Raw genomic sequence first — 14,178 nt, forward strand, 5'->3', positions numbered from 1 at the left:
GTCCTGGAAAGACTGCAATTGCTTTGCTCTTCCTCTGGTTATTCTGCTGCTGCTCTACGTGGTTTGGCTTAGCACATCATCCAAACCCAGGCTTGGTGTTTTGCTCTCTCCAGATGAATTATGAGCTGTAACACCACAGGAGAAGTATGTTATTAGCATATGATGCTAGCCTAGCAGCTAAAATCATGTACCAGTACTTCAAATTACAGTAGCACCTCTGGTTACGAAAACTTCAGGATGCGAAAGTGGCAAACCCGGAAGTATTTGACTGGGTTTTGCCATGTGCACATGTGAAGTGGTCCTCAGGTTGCGGAAACCTCAGAATCCAACTGGATCTCCAGAACAGATCCCATCTGCAACCGGAGGTACCACTGTATAGTAAATTAAGGCTTGGCACAGCTTGTCTCCTCAGAGTGTGTAATATCAATTGCATTATTGTGAAATGCTCCCTCTGATTGTCGGGTGCTGGTTATTTAAAAGGACCAAGTCCTTGTTATAGCAAGGAGAAAGAGGTTCAAGTTATCTGCAGGAAACACAGGAGATGCCTCAAGGCCAAGTTCAGATTACACACTAAGCCAACCCATGACTTATATCAGCACAACACAGCAGCAAAATGACCAGGAAGGAGCAAAGCAGCTACTATCTCCTCTCTAGGAACCTGCAATTGGATTTATTTGTGCTATGCCATAGTTTGGCTTAGTGTTACATGGGAACAAGATTACATTAACAGCAGGATTTCTCAAGATGAGAACCATGTGGCTTTGAGACCTTGAAGTTATTGACAAGCAGATGGGTCAGAGTTGCAAAATAAAGATTAGGGAAATAGTGGGTTTCCCCCTTCCCTCCTAACCTTGGTGATGAGGTGAGGGTACTTGAGACAGGCCAGCTGCAAGACAGATTCCATGATCTTGTTTGGGCTGAATGAATTCTGGACAGCTTCGGGTTCCTCTTCCACAAAGTGTAGCAAGTTCTCCACCTCTCTCCGGGTAAAGTTTAACACCGGATTCAAGTCATCCACAACACGATCTAAATAAAACATAAAGAAGGTAAAGAAACCCCTGACCATTAGGTCCAGTCGCAGACAACTCTGGGGTTGCGGCTCTCATCTCGCTTTATTGGCCGAGGGAGCCGGCGTACAGCATGTGGCCAGCATGACTAAGCCGCTTCTTGAGAACCAGAGCAGCGCACGGAAACACCGTTTACCTTCCTGCCAGAGTGGTAGCTATTTATCTACTTGAACTTTGATGTGCTTTCGAACTGCTAGGTTGGCAGGAGCAGGGACCGAGCAACAGGAGCTCACCCCATTGCGGGGATCTGAACTGCCGACCTTCTGATCGGCAAGCCCTAGGCTCTGTGGTTTAACCAACAGCGCCACCCACATCCCATAAATAAAAGATACATAGATCCAAAATGAGGAAGAACTGCTGCTCTTGTTGCATTTGGACCTCCAATAACATTCCTTGAGTGGTGACATACGTAAGGGCAGGCACTTGCAAACACAAGAAGAAAGACGAAAACCAGGAAGCAACCAAGAACCCATTTCAGAGCTAAAAGACAGGGGTGATTTGGTGGAGACATGTGAAGATTTGACCCACCTGACATCCCTTGTTTGGAGATCTGGCGGTCATATATTTTCTTCTCCAGGGTGTAATCAGAAACTAATCGATAGATGTGGCAAGGCTTCTTCTGCCCATAACGATACACCCGACATACTGCCTGGGCATCATGGCATGGATTCCAGGAGGCATCAAATACTATCACCCTGTTTGCACCGATCAGATTCACACCCAAACATCCAGCTCTAAAAATATATAAAATATGCATTCATTTGTTACCATTATTTATATCCCGCATTTCAGGATGCAAATCTTTCTTCTTCTTTTTGAAAATAATTTTATTTGATTTTACAAGCGTAGAGTTATAACAATACCAAATAAATATCAACATTGAGAAATTTCTCTGAATCTCTAGACTTCCCTCCATCCCCTCCTTGGGTCTTATTGTCAACATTTTCAACTGCATATTGTTTCATAACTCATATTTTAAATCTGTCCATAGTACTCGTTTACATTACAAGTGTTATTTAAACCCTGCTAATGTTTTCATCTGCTTACAGTGGTCTCCTAAATAAATTATATATTTTTCCTATACAGGATGCAAATCTTTCTAATGCAGCTTACAAGTTACAATGATACAAAAATCATTAATAAATATCCCGATCAAACTATCAAAACGTAAGTCATCCAGGATGCTCCCTGCAGAGCTGCTGCTAGTAAATGTCCCCTTGCAGAGAAGGAGGTCACACACACACACACACACACACACACACATTCTATTCTGCCTGGGAATCATATCTTATGTGGGGGCTGTTGCTTTTGCTCAAAACCCTGGTGTAAAATTTTAATCGGATGTTAGCAGTAACTTCTGAAGATAACTATGGAATGATTAGTGCAGACCTCCACATGCTTCTAAAAGGTCTTAAGGCCATCCTTTCAACTGGATAAAATGCCAAGGATTCTTGGTGGCAAATACCTCATTAGACGCAACTTACCGTGTGGAAAGAAGGAAGAGTGAAACCGAAGTGTTGCTGGGGTCGTTGAACTGGTTTATCAGCCGCTCCCTCTCGGAAGCTGAAGTACTACCATCCAGACCTACCCAGTGGAAAATGAATACAAAATGTGTGTTTTTAAATAAAAATAAAAATCCCACAACATCCATTAAAATAAAACAATTATGGGCAACTGTAACGTTTTGCTTGTTTGATAATATCCATGTGACATTGACATGGGGGGGGGGGGGGGATGCTCAAGCATCAAAATAAACTACTTCTATCCAAAACCAAACAAATGCCTGAAAGCAATTTGTCTGAAAATGAAGGTGGATCCATGCACATCTCCATGGGAAACAACAGAAAAGGTTGCAGACAAACTAGAGAAAATGGATACATTTTCAGGAAGATCAGCCCAGCTGTAAACAATTAGTACTCCAGATGATGGAAGGACATGCTGTACTTACGATAATAATTCACATTTCGGACCCAATTATGGATTCCTTGTGATTCCAAGCCTGGGATAGAAGGCACTGGTCTCTTTGCCAAGAAATCCTCAATGACAGACAACGTGGAAAGGCTTTGGCTGCAAGAGACAAAGAACTCCACTCAGAAGGGCAAATGAAAGATTTTTAAAAATCCACAGTATAATTTGAACAGAAAAAAAGGAGGTCCTATTTACAAGTGCAAAAGCTAGTCCGCACTGGCACCTTACAATACACAATGCTCTATTTCACATAATTTAACACACTTCCCATCTGCAACGCATGCATGAGGCACAGGCAGGAATCCAAGGCTCTTTATTTTTTAAATATATTTGAAAGAATGATGAAAATAGAAAATGTTATGCTATCAATTGAGGACAGAACAAACAATGGATGGATTCAGACTTTCAGCACAATCCTAACAAAGTCTACTCAGAAATAAGTTCTGCTGAATACTGCAGGGACTTATTCCAAGGGCAAGTGGGGTGAGGACTGCAGCCATAGTTGGCGAACAAGTTCAAGGGAGTCATCTCTAGCAATAACTGAGCCTGGGCCCAACCCAATGGATTTGCCATATCAAAAAGCAGATTTACATTAAATACTTCTCTTTTTGGTCAAAGGCAGCTTACAATAAAATCAGTATTACAATTATTCTGCAGAATGACCGAAACATACTTGAATCTAAATCTTAATACTCAAAAGCTAACAAGCTGGTTTAACGTCAGAAGAGAAGCTTCATCATTTTATGAAAAACATTAAAAAAGCAGGAATCCCTGGATAAAGGATGGGATGGATGGGATGCCACAACCGAGAAGGCCCATTATACTTCAGACATCAAGAGCTTTTGCAATAGGGCCTCCTCGGAACACTGGGAGGGACATATGAGAATGGTGTTTCTAACAAATAACTAGGCATAGGTGATTTAGGGATGTAAATGTTAACATCAGCACATCGAATTATGCCTCGAAACCAAGTGACAACCAGCATAGCTCTTTAAAGGACAGCAGTAATGTGGTCAATTTCCTAGGCCCCAGGATGGCCAGTGCGCTGTAATTTCCAAGCATTCTTCACTGGCCGCCATGAAATTGTGAAGAAAACATACACAGAGAAGCTAATTGTGTTCTACAGTGGACTTTGTTGCCCAGGATTACTGAGAAACCTGCTTTAAGGTCTGTTTTTTATAAACAGCTGGATTGGAGTCAATAGTATTTAGTCACATTTAGCAAGACTCTACAGCAGGAACAAGATCTAAAGTACTGTAATTGCCCCGTACCTGAAGACTAATAATTTGTCTCCAAGTTTCACACTCTCGTCCACAAGATGAAACAGCAACACCATCTTAGGGGAATTTTGCAAAACTCCTGTCTGGTAATCACAAAGGATGTCTTTCGCCTGTGGGTAAAATGAGAACATACAGTACCATCGTGAACAGAGTTTGCTGCTGTATCCCAGTTCACCAATTCACTACTTAATACTCCCTAACTTCCTAAACATGATCACAAACCAAGGTAATGGGTGTAAAAGACATGTGAAAAACACACTTTCTATTCAGAAACAAATCTTTCACACAACATTATGTCACATGTCAGTCGAAAAGAGGCAAAACATAATAATTGATCCCTTGACAGATAATTTAATATCCACCCTGTCTTTCATACCTGGGGATTATTAGCATGAGACACCCCAACTAAAGTGGTGACTCACAGCAGGGACAGACAGACACATGTATACTGCTATGTATGATTTCAGATCCAAGTACATATTGGATTGAATTAAGCATTTGAGAAGCAGCACATTGGCCGATTATTCCAGGAAACATTGGCAAAATTACCAGAACCAAACAGTGCGCAGTATCCAAAAAAAGCCTGTCCCAACCTTAGAATCCTTCTTTATGCTTGAGGAAAAGGGAGGGAGGAATCAGTCACATTGGAAGTTTTGATGCTGGTACTCACCCACTCATACGTTACAACCTGATTGGCTCTTTCCTGAAAGGGATTGAAGCCAATGCCCTGAATGTATTTGCTGTTGGTCGCTTCCCCAATTGGTGATGCCAAAGCATTGTTCTCCGTTTTGACTTTCATTCCCTGTGACTGGCAGCGGGAATTGGTACCGGCCGTGCCAAGGTCATCCACATCCAGGTCCTGCTCATTGGCCAAATTCTCTTTTTGTAATGCTTCATATAGCACGTCAGGGTGATTCCAGATCTGAAAGGAGATGGCAGGTTACTTTGCAACTATTTAGCCTAAAATACTTCAGAAATTCCCTTTATTAATGTCTAGGTGGTGACTATTTAATTTATTTCTAGCCGTATGTTGCTCTAATCAAGGGGCTGAGAAGGGGAAACAGCAATTCCACGAAAACTCCATGCCACCAAAGAGATTGCAGCCTGGGATCTTCTGCTTGGAAAGCAAGATGCTTGACCACTGAGCTTCTCGAAAGGAAGTGTGTCCAACATCTTCTCATGCTACTCATTAGTCTGTGGTCAGACAAAGAACTATAATCAAGATACTTCAAGCCAAACCACCGTAACACAAATCATTCTCACTCAGGAAATGTTCCGTACTTCCCAGTAGGAGCTTGGTCTTAAAAGAGGACAGCTGTGCTATTCAGTATCACCACAATGCTATAGAACACCAATACATCTGTATGGATTTCCTGCCCTTTCCATGGACTCCACACAAACCATCCGTCTCTTTCAGATTTAGACATACCTTACAACAGACACAGAAAGCCTTGAGTGGATTCAGACCCAGCCAGCCACTGTTGCCAGCATCACGAAACCGGTTCATGAACTCGGTGTAAAGAGCCCGCTGGATCTTTGACAAACGCACTAAGATGACATGCTCCTCCTTGTAGGGAAGCTGAACTTTCAGGACATTGTGCCCTCGCCTACAAAATCAGCCAAGAAAAAGGAGGTCAGGAGAGGGAGTGCTCAGTCTGGAATCTCTGCAGTGAACCTAAGGACAAAATGTGACTTTCCTGTTATGCTACTGAGGAGGGAAAGCACAGATCACCTAACTTGATTTATTAACGATAATGACAGGATCTCAAGCATGAGAAACATACTTGTAATTTCCAGGTGGGTTACCCATGTTAAGTCTCTACTTGCCGCAATGCTGTACTTCCACTGCTGGGAGATAATATGCCTCTGAATACCAGTGGCCGGGAATCGCAGGTGGAGAAAGCACTGTTGCGCTCAGGTTCTGCTCCCTGGTTTCCCACAGGTGTCTGGTTAGCCACTGTGAGAACAGGGTGCTGGACTAGATGGGCCACTGGCCTGATCCAGCAGAGCCTTTCTTAGGTTATTTAGAGTCCTGTGGCATCACAAAGGCTTCAAAATTCATCATGGTAGAAGCTGGGGGTTCCTAGCCTAGGCACTGTACCTGCCCCCCTCCTCCCAAAAAGCTTCTTTGTTGCCCTAAGTGCCCTCCCAAATTTGTCATTTTAAGAAAATGTTTTAATTAGCTTTTTAAAAAAATATTGCCTGTTCCTATGTATTTCTTACTGCGATGTCATGATGCCAGAAGTCCCCTCCACTTTTTAAAAAATAAGAATTACTTTAAAATGTGTATATTATATTATATTATATTATATTATTATTATATTATATTATATTATAATGATCATGATTGCTCCCATAGGTCCCCTGTTGCGATGTGCTGCTGCCAAAAGGGTCATTTGTGTCCCTTCAAGCTCCCGCCACAATTTCTAATTTTTAAGAAATGCTGAACATTCCAGCAAGTTCCCTGCTTTGATTCTATAATGAAAAAAGGGGGTGTTGACACACACCCTCACAAACAAAAATGTTATTTAAAAAAAAATCTTTATTATTATTTACCATTGCCACTTTTACTCTTTGGTCACATCCATTTTGACATGCAGCATGGGTCAATCCTACACTCAAAAAGGATGAGCCACCCCTGAAATAAGCATTCACGGACTACAACTGCATCGGATGAAATAGACGGTATGCCATAAAAGCTTATGCCATAATAAATTTGTACCTCTGGAGGGAACCACAAGATGCTTTGTTATTTAAGCTCATTGATGGAAGTGGACAATTGTTTTTCTAGGCCACTCCAAGATTTGAGCCATGCCTCTGGGTTAGTTACCAAGGAAGTATAACTTCCCAATTGGAAATTTGAGTAAATATTTAATCTATAGCAATATACAACTCACACTGAACTTGCAACTGTCAGATCTTTGTAAATTACGTTCATAGGCTTGGATGGAAAATGTTACACAAGCAGGCTGCTATTCACAACATTGCACCTAGATTTAATAGCATGTACATCAAAATGAGATTGCTGGAGCAGCCTTCCATGTGTGGCACATTGCACCTTATTACATAAAACTTAAACGTAAAAACCTCAAGAATCATGTCTCAACTCACAAATGAAATTCAACAATTTGACAAAATGCCAACTCAAAAAGCAATGGTCAACCTTCAAAATAATTTGTTTCTAACTCTGACATAGCATCATTTCTCTGATGATGGTAGGTTCCGACCCAGCAGATATAATAATAATAATAATAATAATAATAATAATAATAATAATAATAATTTCTACCCCACCCATCTGGGCAGCTTCCAACAGAATATTAAAATACAATAATCTATTAAACATTAAAAGCTTCCCTAACATGATAGGTTTCTGTTTTCAGATCCAAAAGTCCAATTTACTGAAGTGACTTGCAGTATTCAACAATGTGGCTCAGCACAAGGCTCAAAAGAATTGTTGGGGAAAAAACCTAAGGTGCTGGCAATCTGATGTGGACTCACCTTTGTACAAAGCCCTCCAGCAGGCTGTGCAGGACGTGACTGCGATACCTCATGAGGCGAACATCCTGAGGGGTGCTATCGATACACTGTCCATTCAGGATGGGGCGCTCAAACATGTTACTGAACTCCTGCCGGGTACCAAGGAAGTCAGGACGGACAAAGTCCACCATGCACCAATACTCAATTAGGTTGTTCTGCAGAGGGTAGCCAGTGAGTACCACCCGTCGCCGAGATCGGATGCTCTTCAAGGCCTGAGAGGTGCTAGCGTGGCAATTCTTTATCCGATGTCCCTCATCACAGATGACCACATCTGGCCCAGGGCGGGACAAAGCTTTCTCGATTCCTGAATGAAAGAAAGCAACACAGGAAGCTGTTGTTCACAATTCTTGATTTAATGCAAAAAAATGTGGAAAATCCAGGAAAGGAAAACGTGTGGGTCAGAAAACATGAATGGACTGTAGTGATAGCCATTCCAATCTGACGGATGACACTGGTGACAGAAGGACACTGAAACCTTCTTCAGTGGCTTAGGCGATGATTTAAAATTCCCAGTGAGACACTTCACAGAACACATGTCCATTCAATCCATGTTAGAGATAAATATAATAGGGCCTCTGTTTCTAAACAATTTTTGGTTAATAATTTTCCCGTGTCCATATATTAGTAAAAATAACTATCCAAGGATTGCATCTCTTAAAATGGAAGTAAAATTAAGAGTTTTAAAAGACAAAAGCCTCTGAACCTTTTAAAAGCTCCTGCTGACGATCCTCTTCATCCAAATCTATAATGACAGGGCCAGTCTGCTTTTTGCTTTTTTTCCTTCTGCCTGTGGCAAAGGATTTCTTCAATGAAAGGAGACGATACATCTCATAACCCATCAGCAACACGCCACCATCAGTCACCCAATCAGTTACCACTTTGGCACGAGCTGCTGTGGTCCTGTAGAGAAAAGCAAAATAAAACGTACCAATAAGAAGGAAAACTGTGCTGGTGCTTCTGAAACAGGTGAACTCAACAAAAGACAGGTGGGTGCTGAAAGTTTCATAAATAAACAGTGAGAAAGTTCACCGACAGTTCTGTTTGCTATAGGTAGTATTAGGGAGGCAAGGCCAAACCAATGCTAAAGAAAGAGGCCAAAGCTATATGTTCATATTGGGCTTAAGGCATGGACCCTAATCATACAAACAACAACAGCCATTTCAGAAAAAATAAAGGATGACCTGTTTTTCCCTGCCACTGACAGCCACTCACAGGGTGGGACAATTTACTTTTTCTGCTGCACAAACTGGAGACTGGTTGTGGCTTAGTCTGTTGCTTCTTGATGCCATTCAATGTGCCATAGGAAGGGTGGGGAAACAATTTGCACAGCCCAGCCTGCCTGCAACTCCTTTAGATAAGCTAATGGTACAGTTTGGGACAAGAAAGCATTTATTAGGATCAGAAAACAGTGAGTATATACTACAAATGAGGAATTGTTCTGCTAGAATTGAGATGATTGCAACAGATATTCAGGATCTGAACAATCAGGAAAATTATTTTACAGTAGGGAGGAAATTATAGTGTTTATTCCATAAGATAACTGCCATAGAACTGTTTTATGCCAACAGGTCCATGCAGTTTAAAATGCTATGCAAAATTTTGGAAGCTGGGTCAAAATATGGCCGATGAAGAGCAACTATTGGCCAGGGTTAGTCTCCATGAACATATGGCACTCGTGCTCAAGCACATTAATGTCTTCCAATTAATTTATGTTTGCATAAAGTTGCTGGTGCAGGATATCTGTGGAATCATTTTCTCTCTGTATACTAAGATCATCCAAGGAAGTTCCCATAAAGCCAATCAGTTTCAGCTTTCAGGAGGCAAGTCAAGACAGCACAGTTTTGGAAAACATTTAAGAGTACAGTGGACCCTCTGGTTACAGATTTAATTCGCTCGGGGGGTCTGTGCACACCCCAAAAAATCCGTAACCAGAGGCGCCGCTTCTGCACATGCGCACGTGGCGAAACCCGGAAGAATATACTTCCAGGTTTGCCGCATTCATAACCTGAAAGTTACGTATCCAGAGGGTCCCCTGTAATGTGTGGCACCTACATTTTGTAACTCCCTGTCTACTGACTTCAGACAGGCACCTTCACTGTACTCTTTTCAGTGCCTGCTTAAAACATTTTGTTTAGAAATGCCTATCTGAACACACAGATGTTGATGTGTTTTAATCTCTTTTTAGTCCAATATTAAATTTCATCATCTTTTAAATGGTTTTAATTACTTATTTTTAACTTTGCTATTGATAATTAAAAAATTTCTTGTAAGCTGCTTAGAGGTTTTACTACAATCAAGTGAAATATACATTGTGTTAACTAAAATAATGTGCCCATAAGCCCTATGGTGATGGTTTAATGAAAGGTGCTTTTCTGATTTTACCTGTTATATTTACTGTTATATTAATTTTTACCAGCCATTTTGCATACGAAGGTTTATTTAAGCAGTTTTGTTCACTTATACAAGCTGCTTTGAGGACCTTCAAGGGCCAAAAGGCAGGGTATAAACAGCAGCAACAGCTCTACACAACACCTGTGTAATGGTATTAATTGCACTTACTTGTGTTCATCATTCAAGATATGGACTTTGAAGGTACGAGGCTGAATTTCTTTTGGATCATAGTCAGCAGGAAGGGCTTCTGGTGCTGGAAGCCACATGTTGAACTCTGCTAGCCAGTTTTGAAGAGTGTTTACCTGTAAGAAAAGAGGGTGATGGGAAGTATGAGACACACCAGTTAGGATTCTGAAGCGAAGACTACAGAACACTGAGCATTCAAGGACAAAACCAGCTTTTCAGGTTCAAGTTCATGCAAGTATTTATTCACATGTAACTCAACTGGTTTTTAAAGGATGTAACAAATACAAGCCTTCTCAAGTAAGAGTGTGTGTGTGTAAGAGAGAAAGAGAAAGAGAGAGAGAGTGTGTGTGAGTTGTGGTGGTAAAGGGGGAGGGGACAGCTAAGGAAGACCACATAGTATCTCTTGCTTTTGCTCCTCAGTGCAAGAACTGAGCCTCTCTATGTAATCCTAAAATGGGTATAATTAAGTGGTGGGAAATGGAAGCCAAGAGACATCAGAGATTGCTCTCAGTTTTGAAGGGCCCTTCCTCCTCCCTCCAACACCCACACAAACAGAACCAACACACTCTTCTGCCCAGTCTACTTACGGGTACAATGGCCAAGACAGTCTTCGCCTCAATGTGCCGGAAAAGTACATCCAAAAAAGAGATGACCTGGAGGGTCTTGCCCAGCCCCATGCTATGAGCTAAGATACAGCCAAACCCACTGCTGGTTTTAAATCTTTCCAAGGATTCCACCAGATTATCGTACAGGAAGCGGATGCCACCAATCTAGAAAGAGTAACAAACAATGCCAAAGAGATTATGGGTGGGAACGCAACAAACTGCTAGGCTGGATATGCATTTTGTCACATACATATGCAACACTACAAGGGCTGAGATTTATCAGTGCATGTTACACCAAAGTACAGCTTCTGAAAAGAAAGTTGCTGAAGTCCTTTTTATGTCCAGACTGAAGATCTCCAGTACCTGGTGTGGTTTTACAGCTCGTGCAAGTTGAGGAGCCAGGTAAATGTCTTCTTCATTTGGTGGGTGGTTGATGTTGACAATTACTTGTCCTGAAGCATCTAACTGGTTTAGAGCATCGTTCACGTGAGCGCCACTGCTCTCTTCAGAAGCATCTTCATCCCCTTCATTGCCAGAGTCACTGCTGTCTACAATCTGAAGGGATTCATCTTCTCCTGAACTTAATTCTATCACTTCTGTAAGACAACCAGACGTGGGAGATTAGCACCTCCATCGTATTTTTATCTCAATTGTAATGTTCATATTGAACTATCAATTCCTGTGCTTTCATTTCCTCTTCTCTCTACGGGAGAAAACTAAGCAAAGTAATAAATTATGAAGGTTAAAAAAATGTAACTAATCACGCTGACAAACTTAGTGCCGGCATATCCAGTAACTGAATATTAAACTATCTTGCAATTCTTTCATTTTGCTCTATTTTCAACTAGAGAGCGAGAGAAATGAGAGAAAAAGAAAATGAAGACACATGAGCACTGCTTTCATTAAATAATTGCAGAGTACGTGGAGAGATCAAGTAAAAGACAGAGCATAATTTTCATGTCAGTGATTTTACAGATGCAAAAATCAGAAACAAATATCCATCTACATATCAATTTATTCATTGATATATTGTGATGCTGTGCAATTTGAAGTTGATGTCCTCTCTACTGCCACACAGGCCTGGATCAGAATCTTTAACTTTTGGCTCTTGTTTAATTTCAGCTAGTGACAGCAAAATTTCTATCATACGACATTAAGATATGCGCCACAACTACGCAGAGTTTTCAATTGTATAATTTTTAATATGGTTTAGAAATCTTACCTATTCCATTTGTGTTTATATATATTTGTACTTTATAAACAAATTGCAATGGCTGGTGCTTTTAAATTTACTATGGAAATTTTACCTGTTAAATTGTGTTCATGTTTGCATTTTTGTACACAAATTGCAACGACTAGTTGCTTATGCAAATAAATATAAACCTACATACATTATGCAACTATCAACTCTATAATATATTAAATATATTCATCTATAAACTAGACTGGATTCAAACTACCCATGGGTGGCACTCTATTTACAGAGAGCTCTGCTGGAGGGGATGAGGGATATTCACCAATTCCCCCTTCTGTGTCCTCACCCCCCCCCCCAGCTTTTTAGAGGGCTGGGAGACTCTCTGGAACAGCATTAGAGGTGCGGCTGGGGCTGCATGGAGACAGGGGATACGAAACTGTTGTAGGGCACAGTGAGAGAATGTCAAGTGATTACTATCTGTTTTTACCATCTTTAATGCTATGGAGTCTTCCTTTGGAGTCATCCTCACTGCCACTGCTGGTGCTGTCTAAGCAGATGACGTCTTCAGATAATACTTGAGGGGAAAGCTGAGCAACCTCTGCAGTTCTTAAAGCAATCTCCTCTAAACCAAAACAGTAAACAATAATAAATAATGCTAAACAACCCAGAGTGAGGAAATGAAACAAAAAACACCCCCCTCATTTACTTACCTAAACACTACTGACTTAACTGTTTGTTTGTTTTTGCTTACCCAAATTAGATCTGATATACAAATTTGTTCTGAAATTAACACTGTTTTGTTTAACTTATAGGTAGATCACTTAATATTGTTGTTTTTTTTAAAAAAAGACTGAATAAAATGTTTTTCTGCAATTCCAGAAAACATTTTTTAAAAGGTAAAATTCTAAGTATGGTTACTCAAAATATTCTATGGTGCTTACTCCCAAGTAAGTGTGCAAAGTACTGTGGCCTTAAAAACAACATTAAGCCATTATTTAAGAACAAGAACAGGCAATTGCATAAAAAGCCTCTTATCTTTCAACTGCTAAAATCTTAAGAAGTAGTAAACAAAAAAAGAATGTTAATTACTTTACCGCTCTTTCCTTCTTCTCAGCATAACCTGAACTCACTCTGAATAGCTCTGCATTAGATGGTACCACAGGTCATTACTTTGACCACAGAGATTACAAATTCACTTACATTAAAGATGATGGTAATGAGCCCATCTTTTATTAACAGTAAGCCTTACTTAACATGAAAAATAGTTGTATAACATTTGACAGGTATACAACCACACTAAGAAACCACAATGAATGATGTACTGCAGCCATTCCCACAGTACTTGTGCAGGGGTTAAAATATCAAAGTAAAACCCCTGGACAGTTAAGTCCAGTCAAACTTGACTATGGAGTCAAGGCTGAGGAAGCCAGTACTGGTCCACAGACAGCTTTCTGGGTCAGGTGGCCAGCATGACAAAACTGCTTCTGGCACAACGGAACACCGTGATGGAAGCCAGAGAGCACAGAAATGCTGTTTACCTTCCTGCCACAGCAGTACCTATTTATCTACTTGCACTAGCATGCTTTCAAACTGCTAGGTTGGCAGAAACTGGGATGGAGCAACAGGAGCTCACCCCGTAGCGGTGATTCGAACCGCCAACCTTCCAATCGGCAAGCCCAAGAGGCTCAGTGGTTTAGACCACAGCGCCACCCGCATCCCTAGGACTAAGGTGACCTAGATTCAAATTCAGCCATCAAGCACAATGGGTGTTCGAAGGCCAGCCAAGCCTATGTTCACAGGGTGAGGATAAAGGGAGGGGGGGAGAAACCATGTATGCCACACTGTAATTGCCTTGGAAGGAAGTTGAGATATAAATGCAAAGAGTTTATCTAAGCCTTCTTTGGAAGTTTAGCAAGTGTGGGGAGGACTGAAGATAGTACTTGTCC

The 14,178-nt window shown here is 41.0% G+C and overlaps 1 protein-coding gene across 8 annotated transcripts in view; it reads right to left on the reverse strand.

Moving 5' to 3' along the window:
- The window catches only part of RAD54L2 (RAD54 like 2), a 68,432-nt gene that overhangs the window by 11,035 nt on the left and 43,219 nt on the right, over positions 1–14,178 (reverse strand). For all 8 annotated transcript variants that reach the window (XR_014508515.1, XM_083429329.1, XM_083429334.1 and 5 more), the window contains 13 exons: positions 12,720–12,854; positions 11,401–11,633; positions 11,020–11,202; positions 10,415–10,548; positions 8,559–8,755; positions 7,817–8,159; positions 5,745–5,922; positions 4,986–5,237; positions 4,307–4,425; positions 3,016–3,134; positions 2,552–2,651; positions 1,596–1,801; positions 851–1,026 (listed from right to left, as the gene is read on the reverse strand). Coding sequence is in view for 7 of the 8 variants with exons in the window: in XM_083429329.1 (XP_083285455.1) it covers positions 851–1,026; positions 1,596–1,801; positions 2,552–2,651; positions 3,016–3,134; positions 4,307–4,425; positions 4,986–5,237; positions 5,745–5,922; positions 7,817–8,159; positions 8,559–8,755; positions 10,415–10,548; positions 11,020–11,202; positions 11,401–11,633; positions 12,720–12,854 (2,375 nt within the window). In the remaining variant the exon portion in view is untranslated. The remainder of the gene's footprint in view (positions 1–850; positions 1,027–1,595; positions 1,802–2,551; positions 2,652–3,015; positions 3,135–4,306; positions 4,426–4,985; positions 5,238–5,744; positions 5,923–7,816; positions 8,160–8,558; positions 8,756–10,414; positions 10,549–11,019; positions 11,203–11,400; positions 11,634–12,719; positions 12,855–14,178) is intronic.

This window comes from Podarcis tiliguerta (assembly GCF_965153285.1).
Source record: "Podarcis tiliguerta genome assembly, chromosome: 2".
Classification (NCBI taxonomy): Eukaryota; Metazoa; Chordata; class Lepidosauria; order Squamata; family Lacertidae; genus Podarcis; species Podarcis tiliguerta.